At 40.1% G+C, this 16,170-nt stretch overlaps 1 protein-coding gene and 1 long non-coding RNA gene across 2 annotated transcripts; one reads left to right on the top strand and one right to left on the bottom strand.

The window, feature by feature from the left end:
• Positions 1 to 210: 210 nt before the first annotated feature.
• On the bottom strand, positions 211 to 14,705 carry CNRIP1 (cannabinoid receptor interacting protein 1). The gene is made up of 3 exons (XM_036751372.1): positions 14,130 to 14,705; positions 10,956 to 11,106; positions 211 to 1,330 (listed from the first exon to the last, which is right to left on the bottom strand). The coding sequence occupies exons 1-3, from the start codon at positions 14,306 to 14,308 to the stop codon at positions 1,166 to 1,168; spliced, it is 495 nt and encodes a 164-aa protein (XP_036607267.1). The 5' UTR covers positions 14,309 to 14,705; the 3' UTR covers positions 211 to 1,165.
• Positions 13,701 to 15,750, top strand: LOC118843645. The gene is made up of 2 exons (XR_005009928.1): positions 13,701 to 13,778; positions 14,105 to 15,750. It is a non-coding gene; the product is annotated as an uncharacterized LOC118843645 (long non-coding RNA).
• The last annotated feature ends 420 nt before the right edge of the window (positions 15,751 to 16,170 follow it).

Here is a 16,170-nt window from a genome sequence, read left to right as displayed (position 1 = left end):
TCACTAGTGGACAGAGCAGTATGTAGGATTTGGAAGATGTGGTCCAGAGCATTCCTGGCTAGAGGTTGGGGTGAAAACTGAACTCTTAGGTCCAGATTGTATGTTTGCACCCTGAAGCACAAGTGAATGGGTTGGAGTTGAGGTAAGTAGTGACAGTCACATCTGCTTTACCAAAACGGTCATTAACTAAATCAAGAAAGCAAATTAGGGTATGCTTTTCAATTCCTTTATTAGAAAGATCAAAAGTCGATTACAATTTCATATACAGTTTTACAAAGTTCACACGAGGGAGGAATGAAGTGATGCTATTAATATGTAGGTCTCAACCACATAGGCAACGTAACCAGTACTTCTTAAACAAAGGGGCAATATGACAATTCAGGTAAACTGCCTTGCAGAAAGCAGAGTTCTGACAATCCCTTAGGCCCTACACAGAAGTTACTGCTTAATGGTACCTTGAGTTAGATTACTTGTAGGAGCCTAGGTATAGAGCTAGACTACCTCTGAGGTCCCTTCCATTTTAGCCCTCTTATTTTACATATAAGAAAGTAAAAATGCTATCTCTCTGCACGCTCACTTCCACAAAGCCAAGCTACAAATAAGGAACTCTGCCTAGCAAACCACATTAGTTATTGCTCATTGTAGTTCATATCTTTTCAAAGAGCCTGCTTTGAAAAATCACTCTAGAGTCTGAAACAGCAAAGGATGCACATTGCCAAATTCCACATGGCAGATGGGGTCCATACACATTTTTTTTTACAACATTGAACAAAAAGAAAGAAGTCATTCAACTTGGAAACAAGCAGCACAACGGTCCACAGAACCACTTAAGTACACAACATCTAACTTGCATTTCTGCTTGGCTATTGCCAGAGGTGGTCAGCGGTGTGACCAAGTACTTTGGGTGCACAAACACAAAATAGAGAAAGGTATTGTTTTGTCAGTGATGTTGCATTATGATCTGCAACATGGGGGCGGGGAGGGGATTGCATCAGAGGAGGATTATACCTCCAAAAAGTTTGGGACTCATATGTTACCTGTACCCAATGGGAAAGAGCAGCAGTCCAAGTATGCCTTAGTTGAGGCTTGTGCTGGTCATGGGTTTGATTTTTCTTCAAGGTAGATTTCTGAAGAGATTGTCCGGCAACATCAGACAGGCTCGTGTTCATAAGAATGATTCCTTGTTCACCCACATCAAGCTTCGTGTCTCATTGGGCTTGCACTCATACTCAATGACAGAGAAGGGGCTTCCCCATTGGCAATGATCCCGTTTGTGGTAATTGTAGAACTTCACTTGCCACACAGTCTCAAAGGTCCCAATATCAGTGAACTAGGGGAAGAGAGAACATAGCCAATAAGAACCACATTCTACTAACCACAGACAGGGCATGATTCTAAATAGTGAGACTTACTTTTGCTGTGCTACCTTTCTGCATTCATGTTGTTCGCAAATAGTTATTTACATACTGTTTCTCTCATTAGAATGTGAGCGCCTTGAGGGCAGACAGTGCTTTTACTGCCCCCCCCCTTTTAGATCCCTTGTGTTCAGCCCAGTTGACTATTACATAAAGTATAGTAAAGTCTTCTTCACTTTGTGCAAAGATAGGAAAGTCCACACTCCCTCTTTTACAGGTGAGGAAGCCAAAGCCTAGAAAGGGGAAGTGATTTGCTTAAGGCTACACAGGTAGTAAGTGACAAGGTCATAATTTGAACCCAGATTCTCTGACTCCTTATAAATCAAATTTTTGTAAAATCAAATAATTTTCATATACCAGGATGCTTATTCTTTCAAAGGACCCCATGGCCATTCCATTAAAAAGCTAATAATCATCTACTAATATAGCAATTTTTAAGAATTGTGAAATTAATAACAAAAACAATTAAGCGAATATATAAAATAGAAGGCAAAATATTGCCCCAAATAGCCTTTAAATAGAACTAAGCAATTTATCAAACAAATGGAAAACTGTTTCCATAGACATGAAAATATAATATCTTACTAATTCATCTTACTCTTACTTTCTCTAAACATTATCTATTTTAAAATTCTAGAACCATATAAAAATCAGAATTTTAGAGGTGAAATTGTGTATGGCAAAGTCATTGCTTGATTGACTCTTGGCTCGAGGAGACATTAAAAATATCCAAGGAAAATGTAAGAGGTCTTATTCTAATTTCCTGGCATGTCTGAACTTTTGCAAGCCAGGAATACATTAAGGTTTCCTAGGGTAAATCTCAATCCTGAGATTCATTAAAGTTATTTAAGAGGTTTCTTGGGAAAAGTTGTAATGGCAGATAAGCACATAGAGTAAAACCATTCATTTTGCTAAGTTGGTCCAACAATATGTACAGCTGATGAATATGAAGAACCACTGAAATTGGTCAAAATCGATATACTGGATACTAAGGGAGTACCCATCAACTGGGAAATTAATGAACAAATGATGTTACATGGCTGCAATGGCATACTATTTTGCCATGAGAAATGTAAACTTCTTGAGGGCAGGGATTGTATTTCCCAGCACTTGGGACAGTACTTGGCATATAATAAGCACTTAATAAATGTGTGTTGACTCTATCAAAGACATGGGCATGAAGGGGTTTTATTTGTACTAAGTATCCATAGGAAGGAGATCATAGATCCATTTAAGTACCCAGGAAAAGTCATTAAAGAACCCCCTAATTTATATAGGCTACTGCAAGGTTTAATTTGCAGAGTGGTTGTTAACAGGGTACCACAAGAGTGTTGGGAAACATTGTACCATACAATTAACCAAATATTTGAGTGCCTAATGCACATTCACTACTGTGTTGGATATAAAACAAAAGCTAAGATACTATGCCTGTCTCAAGAAGCTTACAATATCCTTCCATAAAGGAAACCACATACACTTCCAAGGTAACTAGGCAGAGTTGTTCTACGTGGGATTCACAGCTGCTCTTTCAGTTCAGTAGCTTAGAAGAGTATAGGATACCCCACAGTCCACTCAGCAGATGCTTGAGTGCCCGATGGTTTAGACTGACCCAGCTGCAGTCCTCCTTGTGCTATTTCAAGACTTTGACATAAAGCACCAAGATCCTTGTCCTTATTTTATCCCCGACCCTCTCCCAACGTGGGGGTGGGGTGGGGAGTAGTAGCTTGGCAAGATCCCTAGACTTGTCACTAACCAGGAGAAAGAGGAAGGAGGGCAGTCAGAGCTCTAAGACATTGCTGCTGCTAAAGAAGGAGGGATGTCAGAAGCTCTCCAAACATTTCCCCAGGATGCCTAAAACAATACCTTCTATCATTGCTCCCACCCTAGCTGTAACCCCTCTAATGGACTTTGGAATCAAGATCTTTTTTCCTTTGTGAAATGTATTTTCCTTATGATTCCTAAGTTTGATTAGAAACAGTGAATAGAGTTGCTTAAATTCACAAAACACTAACCACAGGTATGTAAATAGAGCCTTCCTCCCATTATATTGTCATGACTATGGACAAACACTTAAAACAACACAGGAATAAGCTAATCCTAGAGTTGGGGATGGGAGGGAATGAACGCATCTCACCATGCTTACAGCCTATATGCCCATTCACATTTAGAATCGTTTATTCATAAGCAATATTATGCATTTGTTACTGTAAATTTCATCTGGACGCTCCACCAGAGTTTCAGGGAGGGACCCCTTGTAGATTACTGACTTGGGACTCCAGGGAAGATATGTAGTTAAAAAATTCACTCGACTAGCAATCAGAAGCTCTAGTTCTGGCTTTACCTGTAACTAGATTAATTGCACTAGGCAAATTACATTACCTCTGGGTCTCAGCTTCCTCATTTGTAAATAGGTGTAATACCTGCCTTATCTACCTTACAGAGCTGTTGAGAGGATGAAATTAAAAAAGCAACATGAAAAGTTCTTGACAAGTTGCTGTTCAGTCATTTCAGTCGTGTCTAAACTCTCCATGACCACATATGGGATTTTCTTGGTGAAGATACTGGAGTGGTTTACCATTTTCTTCTCCAGCTCATTCTACAGATAAGGAACTGAGGCAAGCAGGATTAAGTGACTTGCCCAGGGTCACACAGCTAGTAAGTATCTGAGGCTGCATTTGCAATCATGTTTTACTGACTCCAGGCCCAGCACTCTATCCACTGTGCCACCTAGCTACCCTGGATAAGTGATTTAACCTCTGTCTGCCTCAGTTTCCACAACTATAAAATAGGGATAATAACAGCACTTACCTATGCCAATAATTGTAAGGCACTATTATTTCATGCCCCTTTTACCTTCAGTAGATGGACTGCTTGGGAGGTACTTGTCTCCACAATATTCATAGTTTAATCCATTAGAAAGTTTTGTTTGTTTTGGACTGGACATGATTTAATTAGAACTCCAGGTAGAAAGTTGCCTTAAGCATTGAGAAATTAGGTGGCATGCTAAGGGTTACATGGCTAGTATGTGTCAGGCATAGAGCTAAAACCCAGGCCTTGCTGATTCTGACACTATCCATTACGTCTCTTAGAGGAATTATAATACAGATATCAAAGGGCCCAGAATTAAATGGAAGCTTCAAATCTTAGGGGAAAAAAAAGCCACATTAATTCACAAGCAATACTTAGTTTCATATCACATTCTTTTCTGATTATGTCCCCCTACCCTAATCCAAGCAGCTGTCCCTTGTAACAAAGATTAAAAAAGAGAAAAAAAATCTTTAAAAAAATCCACATATTGGATGAATATGACAATATATGCAATATTTCATTCTCAATATACATTGTTACAAATAAAGGAAGGAGGTACTTTTCCTGGCTTTCTCAGGATCCAAGTCTGTCCTATAATGCTCAATTACAAGCTTTTAGTTTAATTTACATTACTGTAGTCATGTGTATATTGTTTTTCTGAAACTGTTTAGTTTACCCTATATCAGTTCACATAAGTCTTCCCATGTTTCTCTGAATTCTTCATAGTCAATGATTTTTATGGTGCAGCAGAATTTTATAAAGTTTATTACCACAATTTGTTTAGCCATTTCCCAATAGATAAGCACCTTTGTTTCCAGTTCTTTTCTACCACAAAAAGTGTTGGTAGAAATATTTTGGTATATCTAATATCTTTCTGTCTTTAATCCCTTTGGTTTATATTTTTAGTAGGTCAATCTCTGAGTCAAAGGGTATGACCATTTTTGTCACTTAAAAAAAAACCATAATGCTAAATTGCTTTCAAGAATAGTTGGTCTAATTTATAGCCCCACTGTAGGAATGAATATTTAGACATGGCTTGGAATTTATGACCACTTCAGGAGACTTTATGTACTATGAACGACAAAGCTATCAACACAAAATCCAGAGTTGACAGAATGTTGTCGGTACAGTCAACTCTCTATTAACCTATAATAAGATACTGGAGTGGTTTGTCATTTCCTTCTCCAGCTCATTCTACAGATGAGGAACTGAGATAAACAGGATTAAGTGACTTCTCCAGGGTCACACAGCTAGTAAATGTCATGACTATTAGGAGGAAGTGTCCAGGATTTGCAGTTTAAAGACTCCAGATCCTGTTTCATATAATAATACTTTTAATTCAAGGTCAAAGTGCCAAGTAGCTTGCTTTGATCATGAGCTGACCAATCTTTTTAAGGGATGATGTTTGTATGTATGTGTGTGTGTACATACACATACATATACTAATTTTTTATATATATAGAAGGGGAAAGAACTTAATCTATACCAGAGTATGACAATTGATCTCCTTTTAATGATGGATATTGCTAGTTATTATCTATAGTCACTTAAGAGACCAACCTAACATTTCACGCAGGAAGAACAAAGTAGATAAAGAATGCTGGTTTCCTTGATTATGACATGCAGTTATATGGAAGTCCATTGAGTTAGTCTATAAGAACTCTATCTTAGAAAGGCAATGAAATTCGATAATGAGTTTGGCCCATAATGGAACAGGAGGAAGAGAGCAGGCTGACTTCTCTTTGGGAAACTGTATAGCAATTTCAAGTTTCCCAACCTACTTATTTGATTCTGAACCTAACAAAAGTCAAATAAAATGGGCATTTCCATGTACATAGAACAGAAAAAGTACGTGAAATATCCATCTCTATTATATACAGTTTGACTCTCTTTTAAAGTATATAATAAATTCAATACATAGCTTTCAAAGCTATCCTTGCTTATCTGTGATTCTTTCTTTTCATATATTTTCTGTATTAAAAAAAATACCTCAATGATGACTCTCTCTCTCTCTCTCTCTCACACACACACACTTATTTTTGAAGAATCAAAATGTTGGGTGACCCAAAAGACAATGAAGGACCCTAAAGACAATAAAGACTATTTTTGGGGAGGTCTAGACCTGTAATTTCATTGGTATAGGTAATTCCTAATGAGGAAAGTCCCTTTACCAATGTAGATAGCTGTTCTTCAACTTCTAATCTTAGAGAACTACTGAAAGACACTGAGAGGTTATGTGAATCACTGCCAATGTGTGAAACAGGCAGAACTTGGTTCCAGACCATCCTGTCTCAGAATTCTGCCTCTTTCCCCACTCTGTGATATTGTTGCTCAGAGATAAATGCCAAGTATTATAGGTTTTAGGATATTGGTAATAATGTCTCGTGCAAGCAATGTAAGACACTATTCAACAATGTGTAAGACTGTGAAAGGAGGGCTATTTTTATAGTGTTAGCAAGGGATAACAACTGCACAACCTAAGTGCTACGTTGTTACAACAAAATATTATGAGATTTCGCTCTGTGAATAGGTCCTTTACAAAGCTACATGTGCTGGCTCTGAAGGTGGGAAGATGAGTTCAAATTTGACCTCAGAAACGTCCCAGCTGAATGACCCTGGATAAGTAATTTAACCACTGTCTGCCTCAGTTTCCTCAACTATAAAATGGGGATCATAATAGCACTTACCTATTATTCTGTGGCTCAAATGAGATAATATTTATGAACACTGCCTAGCACACGGCAAGCACTTAATAAGTGCTTTTTCCTCTCTCCTTCTGCAAAGCATGTGTGTAATAGTGCTGCTTTCCCAGGAAGGGGAATAATTCATTTCCCTTTAAATTACCATGATACCCAGAAATTCCTTGGGCCTCCTGAAATTTCTACTAAAATTTCAGACATTGCTACAATATAATCAATAGCACACCTTTTGCTTGTAACAAGCACATATTTTACTGGGGTTCTAGGATTCATTTTGTCTCTCAGTAGCAGATGGACTCTTTCAGTTGTTTTTCTGGGACTTTAAAATGAGTGCTCTGTGTGCTAACTCATCTTGTCAAGAAGGCAGCCTGGAACTACACTAAGTGGTTGGGAGAAACAGTCCTAAAATATTGCTTATCCCAGATAATATTCAAGGAAGTAGCAGAGATGATTGTAAAAATGTTATGAAGGTTATTATGACTATATATCATTGATTCATCCAACACCAATCACTTGTGTCATATACATATATCTCAGAATATGAAGCCCTAAGGGAGTTACAGACATAATTAAGAGTTCTTTTCATAGAACTTAAAATCTAGTGGGCATAGGAATATCACACAAACACACAATACTATGCAATAAATGGATAATTGCTATATCGAACAGAGAGGGTTCGAAGTGCTATGTGATGGGGCTGAGAAAGAATCAGGGAAAATTTCCTGGAGGAGATGCTATCTAGCTTGGTTTTATAGGCTGTGTTTGATTTCAAAAGTTAGAGGTGGGAGGGGGAGGAAATTACAGATAAAGGAAATAATATAACCTATTGCTCATCTTTAATTTTGAAGAGGGCCAATGACATCATGGGGTGATGTCTCGACTTTAGCATGAAGTGGATTTAAGTGAGGCAGAGTTGCACAAAATCGTTAGGCTTAGTCTCTCTTCCAGTCATCAAAGTCCAGTGGCAAGACAAAAGTTAAGATGACTGGCAATGGCCCAGGATGCTATGGATGATCTTGGCATCTTCAACGTCTGACCAAGCTCTAAGTGCTCCAAAGTACCTGCTTTCCCCACCTTCGTGGCCATTGGAACAAATTGTTCTCATCTGCCTATTCCATTAGGGAAGTCTTCATGTGTTTGAGGTAGGCATCCTCCTAACTCACCTCCGATGGGTTTGAGGCCTATGGGTTATTCTCAACCTGGTTTAGCCTTTCTGCTGAGATGGTTTTACTAGGGTATGGCCATGTGCACATGGTACAGCTTCTTGGAACCATAGGTGAGTTGAGTGCCACATGGACACCAAAGATGAATGAGCAGCCCTGAAAAGGGCTCAGCAAGCCCTCTCACCAGAGGTGTTGATCCTCCCTGAACACTCCATACATCAGCAAAGACACTGAGGTGGAAGAGTTCCAGATGAAAAATGAGAGGATAGTTAAGTTGTTTGGCTATAGAGGACAACATATGTTGAAAAGAGCTATATGTTAGGTTGGTAAAATTGGGTGCCACCTAGTTGTTGAGGGCCTTGAATAGTAGGCTTATAAATTTGGAGTTTTATTTCATAGGTAATAATGAGCCACTGAAGGATTTGGAACACAAGAATGACCTGAACTGTGCAAAGGGAAAATTATTCTGGGAACAATGGGAAGAGGTGGCGGTGGGGATGGGGAAGAGAATGGAAGCAGAGGAAGCCAGTTAGAAGCTGTTGTCTTAGACTAGGCAGATGGTCAAAAAGGGCCTGTACTAACAAGGGGAGGACAATGATAACAGAAAGGAAGAGATTTCAGAAATCAAAGTTTACAGAAATAACTTTAAGCATTACCATTAGGTCAAATTTCGACTTCACACCAAGCAACTAAATCTAAAATTTAGCACCAGGACATGGGTGACTAAAATAGAAAGCTGATGACAGTAACACCAACACTTAGCTTTGCAAGACCTGAGAGGTTTGAGGTGTTTCTATTTCAATTTTGGTTCCCTTTTATTGAGGCTACTGAATGTCACTTTGAGGGAAATGATCCCCAGATATACAGAGGTATATGCTTTTTGGGGGGATTTTTTGCTCTTTAATTTTTTTTTTTTGCTTTTCCATTGCCCTTCTTCCCTCTAGTCATTCTTTTGCAGTTTTAATTCTAGGTCTTCTGCATTCACTAAGAAATCTAATAAGTCTCATTTTTTCTTCCTAACTCACTGTTCCCTTTTATCCAGCAAAGTTGACTTATGAAGAACAGATGGTACCCTGAGAAGCTGACATTTTTTTCCAAGGAAGCCCAAGTATCTTTCATTGCCTTCATTCTCCATACCACTTCCTCCAAGCCTGCCTAGTTTTTCAGAGGGAGCAAACCCAGGAATGTGTTGTTTGTCCATCATACACATGCAGTGTAACAGAAAGAACATGGTATCTGGAGTCAGATTGCATATGTTTAAATCTGGGATCTGATATTTACTAGCTCTGTGAATCTAGGCAAATCACTTAACCTCTTTGGGCCTCAATTTTCTCATCTGTAAAATGGACTGAGAGGGCAGTCTTTTGCCTTTAGATCCTATTTCAAAGTTCTAAGAAAATAATCTTTTCTCCCTAAGACTAGATGTTGTTTAATTTTAGGCTCCTTTTTCTTGATCTCCTATTCATCTGGATTTCCCAGGTGTGGAACAAACTTAACATACCTTGTATAAAAATATGGAACAGAATGAAGATTAATTTTTTTTAGCAACTAGACAAGTTATGCCTATCATAAATGGTTACTGCTAAGTTTCTCATTTTAAGTATCTGGACAAATTATTGTCGTGCAGTTGTGTCCGACTCTTCAGCACCCTATGTGGGCTTTTCTTGGCAAAGATACTGGAGGCATTTGCCATTTCCTTCTCCAGTGGATTAAAGCAAACAGAGGTTGAGTGACTTGCTTGAGGGCACACAACTAGTGAGTGTCTGAGGCCAGGTTGAACTCAGGTCTTTCTGACTCCAGGTCCAGCATTCTATCCACTGGGCCACCTTATTTATACCTATGAGTACTCTTAAGGTACCCATTAACATTAGGAATCAGAAGAACTGAGTTCTGGTTACAGTGGTAACAACTATTAATTGAGGACACTGTGATATATTTTTATGCCTGAAGTTGATTTACTATCAGTCATTAAATAAGCAAGTATGAATATCAATACAAATGAGGTCACTATGAGGTTGACATAGCTTAGGCCATAGGGCCCTAGCCTTAGAATCAGGAAGACTTGGGTTCAAATCCTGCCTTAGACACTTACTTTGTGACCTTGAGCAAGTCACCTCATCTCTTTGGGTCTCAGTTTCCTCAGATATAAAATGAAGAGAAAGGACTCTATGGCTTCTTTCCAGCTCTAAAATTTAGACTTTATATGTTTTCTCATTAATATTTAATTTAAAGACAGGGTTTTTTGGACCAACTATCAGGGTTAGATGAATCAAAGCAGGTGAAAAGAAATACATTTTATTTGTCTTAATGGAGGCAGACACCTTTTGGTTTTACTTTTGATCGTTTTCTTTGACACCTACAAGAATCAGGTTTGTAGGGGCAGCTAGGTGGCGCACTGCATAGAGCACCGACTCTGGAGTCAAAAGCACCTGAGTTCAAATGTGACCTCAGACACTTGACACACTTACTAGCTGTGTGACCTTGGGCAAGTTACTTAACCCCAATTACCCTGCCTTCCTCCCTCCAAAAAAAAAAAAGATAATTCCAAAATACTGTTACATCTAGGGAAAGAACTGATGGAGTCTGAATTCAGAAGAATCAGGTTTGTACAAGGTCAAGCGTCTTTCAGACTTACCCCCTCCTACTCAAGTCATGGGGAACGTATGTATGGTCCTTAATTTTCCAACTGCCCTGTATCCCCATTCCCATGGACTTTGTATATGTTTCCCAGGAGAAATATACTAGTGATCATATTTCATTTCCTCTCTTCTCCTTCCCTTCTTTCATCTCTTCCCATCCTCAACCCCCATGCCCCAGAAAAAGCAAACAAACACAACAACACACCATACACACAACTCCACTAGACTTACAGGCATGGTAATCTGGATAGGTTGCCGCTCCCCACTTTTTGTTGGGGCCACTCCTTCTGTGTCATATATTCCTGTGTAAACAACTCTGTCCCCATCAGGCTCTTTGGATTTCAGCTCTAATGGGACAACCACACCACCAATGGAGATGTCTCTGTAAAAGATGAGATAGAATCACATGCAGTAGGATGTAGGCTCACCTCCTATTCCTTGGAATGGAGCAGAATTTCCAAGCAGGTTTGGAACTAAGTCAAAACAGATTAAGCATCTACAATGGTGATAAGGAAAGGAAAATGGTAAAGAGAAAAGAGCACTGGCCCAGATAGCATATTTGGGTTCTAGTCCAGGATTTACCACTAGTGCAAGCTGAATCAAGACAACTCACTTGATCTGAGCCTCAGTTTCCTCATCTATAAAAATGATGAGATTGTTCAGATGAGAGGTTCTTAACCTGGGATCCATGAGCTGGTTTTAAAAAAAATTCAATAAGCTGTTTCAACATAATTTATTTTCTTTGTAATTTTTCTTATTTAATTTTATGCATTTTTATGCATCTGATGCATAATTTATGCATTTAGATACATTTTTATGCATTTATGCATATCCGTGACACACACAAAAGTCCAGAACCTTTGGACTAGAGGATCGCTAAGGTGCCATCCAGCTCTCATCTTATGATTTGTTGGATCCAAAGAGACCTACTTACCCCCAATTCCTTCCCTTCAGGCCTAACACAGTAATAGGAATTCCTTTAGGAATTGGAGGTCTTTAAGTTTTAGAAAAAAACATGTGACTAAAAAAGTTGCATGAGAGTACAACTACCTCTCTTCTTCAAGGAGGTGGGACACTATGGGTATTAAAAACTGCATATGATATTCAATTTAGTTGATATCTTGGTTAGTTTTGTTGAGCTATCCCTCTTCCCTCCCCACCTTTATTATAAGTGAAGGTTTCCTAGGAAAGGGAGGAAAGAGGAATATATTGATAAGTACAGGTGATACAAAATTTTTTAATGCAAGTGTCAACTAGCAGGACAACCTATCATTGCTATAGCACATAAAGGGTCACAAAGCCCTTACAGAATTTAGAGTTCATGAGACCTTAGAGATCTAGTCCAACTTTATTTCCTATAGCAGCTAGGTGACACAATAGATGAAGTGCTGGACCTGAAGTCAGGAAGATCTGAGTTCAAATGTGATCTCAGCAGGGCAGTTAGTTGACACAGTGAGTTGAGCACTGGCTCTGGAGTCAGGGAGACCTGAGTTCAAATGTGGCCTCAGACACTTGATACACTTACTAGCTGTGTGACCTTGGGCAAGTCACTTAACTCCAATTGCCCTACCTTTCTCCCTCCAAAAATAAAAAATAAAAATAAAAATGTCTCAGCAACCAAATCATTTGGACTATTTTAAATACCCAAATTAACTGCAAAGGACTTATGAAAGAAGTCATTATCCACATCCAGAGAAAGAACTGATAAATAGAAGTACGTATAGAATGATTTTAAATACACACACACACACGCACACACACACATATTTGTGTATAATGGTAGCCATCTTTAGGGTAGGGGGGATGGAAGAAAAAAAGATAAAAGAAATGTACACGATTATTTTACATTTAAAAGGAATAGCAGGTTGTGCACAATAGAGTTGCAGTTTCATGTGCAATCATCTTTTAAAAAAATTCTACTATGTTATGGAAATGTTCATTTTATTTCATAAGTTAAAAATAAAATTTAAAAATTAAAAAAAAAATATGGTCTCAGATACTTACTAACTGTGTGACACTGGGCAAGTCATTTAACCTTTCTTCCTCAATTCCCTCAACTGTAAAATGTCACAACAATGTTGTGAGGATCAAATGAGATAAGTGCTTTGTAAACCTTAAAGATCTTTATAAATTCCAGCTATCATTATTATTATTGCTGAGATTTAGAGAGGTGAAAAAGGACAGAGGACAGTTATGCTTTAGGTGGGAGAGAGAGAGAAAGAAGGAGAAAGGAAAAGGAAAATTCTACAGCATACTTGGACAGTGTGTTAGATGTTTCCCACCACAAGGGCCTGCAGATGATAGAATCAGAGTACCTGAGGCAGCTGCCTCAGCCAGTTCTTTGGTCAGCCAAAGAAAGGTCCTGGAACCCTTTCACACAAGGCTGTCAGGACTCTGAAGCCTAGTTCTTCATCAGCCCACTTGTACCAACAAGGCCTTTCTCTTACCCTTGTGGAGCTCCAGGATTTCCTCCCAATGGACAGGGAAGGGCCACACCTCTTTGCCCAACACTGTCATCCCAACCAGAAGCCTCTGAAAAGGATTATCATGTGGCTGTAGAGAAGGGATTATGGGGAAACAGGAACACAGGCACAAAAGGCATACCCTTTCACTACTAGGTGCCTGGACTGAAGTTGAGTCTTATTAGGATGACAGCTGAGTTTAAATCATGGATGCTACCAGGATGAAAACATCAGAAGATAAAGGGAAATAAAGAAAAACAGTAGTTTGAGGCCTGAGTTAGAGTGAGCCTTGGCTGAGCTGGAGGAGGGGCCCTTTTGCCTGTTTCTTATTCTCCCAGAATGAGGGCTGCTTCCCAGTCTTAGTCATCATCTCCCTCCGTTTCATCCTCAACGTTGGGGTATGAGATGACAGGCCGCGGGGAGGGGAGGGGAGACTTTGGAACCTCACGGTCCCCCCTCCCCCGCCTCTTAATAATCTTTCTCTAGCCTCGCTGAGCAGCATAGGACCAGGAATGTTGCAGCAGACACCTCTTCCCCAGATTACTCAGACAGAGAGTTTTCTTCAGCTTGCTGATTACTCCTTTGAGACACGGTAGCATAGACACCCAGGGAAGAGGGAAAAGGGTGGTGGGGAGAGTGGGAAAGCTGTCTCCTTTTAGGCTGCAGCAGATTTAGAGAAACCTGCTTTAGCTTCACCCACAATGGAGAGGGCAGAATACTAACGAAAAGGCTATTAAGGAACAAAATGGGGAGAGGGGAGCTTAGTCAGTTAATTTCGAGGAAAGGCGAGGGTGGGGGGGGGGGAAGGAGAGAGGATTCGGGAAAGATATTAGCTGCACTTGGAGTGGCAGAGATTTGAGCCGTACCCACCCATTCGCCCAGCTAGTCTTGGGCTTCACTGTCACTGCCCTCCCTTAGGTCTCTGACCAGGGACGTGACTCACTTCACTTGGAGAGTGGTGGGCTTGATCTTCACCTCCACCTTGTAAGAGGAACCAGTGAGCAGCTTGATGGTCCGATTCTGACCGAAGCGTTGCCCGTCCACTTTGAAGAAGACCGGACCATCGTTAGGCTGGATCCGGAGAGCGATGGAGAGGCGCACGAGGCTCGGGAGGTCCCCCATGGCTGAGCACCAAGGCTTGGGGATGCTGGCGTGGGGGTGGGAGGGGGAGAGAGGTGGCTGCGGCCCAGGAGCAATACCGCGGTGGGCGGAGAGGAAACGGAGGGAGGGGAAGGAGAAGAGACTGCAACTAGCTAGCTAGGAGCCCGCGTTGGTCCTGGTTTTGAAGGTTTGCCTCGCCCAAAGCAGCGAGGAGGCCAATCCGACAGACCACCCCTGGTCCAGATGTTTCTGCTCCATTGCATCAAGCCCCTCAACAGCAGCGGTCAGCGGACTGCAGAACGGGTCAAATGGCAGCCAGGGCCGAGAGAGTTAAGCCTGATTACCGCACCATAATCCGCTTCCTAGGGGGAGGGAGAAAAGGCAAGGCAAACTCCTCCCTCTTCCGAATAGCCTCCCCAGCTAGAGGAGAGAGAACTCCCCTCCTTCTTCTCCTCCTTTCCCCTCCCCCCACCTTCCCTTCTTTCCCCTCCCCTTCTCCTTATCCTCTCCATCCTCCGGAGCAAAGGAAAGGGGATGCTGAGGCTAAAAATGCCTTCAAATGATTGGGACCAATGGGCCCCGGAGAAGCTGAAGTACTCCTTGCTCAGGCACCAAATTTTGTTTACACGGGAATACGATCCCAATTTAGCCGGATTGCCTCACGAGAAAGAACATAGGATGGTTCAGAGTAGGGAATTGTTTTCTCCTGTGTGTAGACGTGAGGCAGGAAACAGGAAGGAAACCTCTAGCCCCTGATTTAAGCTTGAGGAAAGATGGATGACTCCCTAAAGCTTCAGAATGATGGCTGAAGAATAGAGCAAGCTGTGAGGCCTTCAGCTGACATAGATTATAATCTAGATGTCATTGCGAAAGGGACCTGTATGCACAGAAAGCTTAGTTTAGCACATTAACTTATGTCAGAATGGGGTAAGGATAACAAGAAGACTTAAAACATTTGTATGAATGGGGCTATATTTTATCAAAAGGGGATTGAGAGTTTTTTTTTTAATATGTGTACACACAGATTGACATTGAGGCTTTTTGTAAGATCAGTATATATCTGGTGATTAGATCATTCTTAGTGTTCATTTAAACGCAAAAAGAAGCAAATACTGTATCTTTGTTATCTTAATGCTTTCTCTTGTTACAACATCCTGTATCTTGTTGCTGGCATTTTAGTTGAAGGTGTGATACATCCAAGAAAGTTATTAATATTTTCTAAAAACAAAAATCAAGTAACATCAATTTGCGTATTTCCTCCTTTGATATATTATTAGCTCTGAGTGAACCCCAAAATAATATAAACATGTCCATCTCTTTTTGGAGGATTAGCTATATGTTATTCAGAAAGAACCTGACATCAACTTGTGCCACATAAGGGCAAAAAGAGGAATGTGTGTAAAGGGTGTTAATTGTAGTATCAATTGTACAGTGGCAATAAAAAGTTTTGTTATGCAAATGGATTATTGTTTCTTGCTGGTGCATGTCAGTTGAAGACTGACTATTTCAAAAGAAAAAGAAAATTCATATAATTAAACTATCATTTGGTAGTAGCTTCCAATGGCCATGCTTTTGCAAGTACCTGTTTCAGCACCATCCAGGTGGACAGTTACTGGAGAATGTTATTTGCACCTGTGCAATAATATCACTTGTAGGTATGATTTATTACAGATTTACATCTGGAAGTGACCTTAGAGGCCACCAAGTTCAATTCCTTTATTTCACAGATGAAAAAAAAATGAAGCCAAGAGATGCTAAGTGACTTGCCCAAGGTTACACAAATAATAAGCTGAACTGGGATTCTCTAAATTGGGAGCCAGTATTCTTTTTCACCTCATCATGAATTGCTGCTTGTGGTAGGAGCAATAGTCTTACTCTTGTCT

This window comes from Trichosurus vulpecula, chromosome 3 (genome assembly GCF_011100635.1).
Source record: "Trichosurus vulpecula isolate mTriVul1 chromosome 3, mTriVul1.pri, whole genome shotgun sequence".
NCBI lineage: Eukaryota > Metazoa > Chordata > Mammalia > Diprotodontia > Phalangeridae > Trichosurus > Trichosurus vulpecula.
This window is presented reverse-complemented; position numbering and strand designations above follow the sequence as displayed.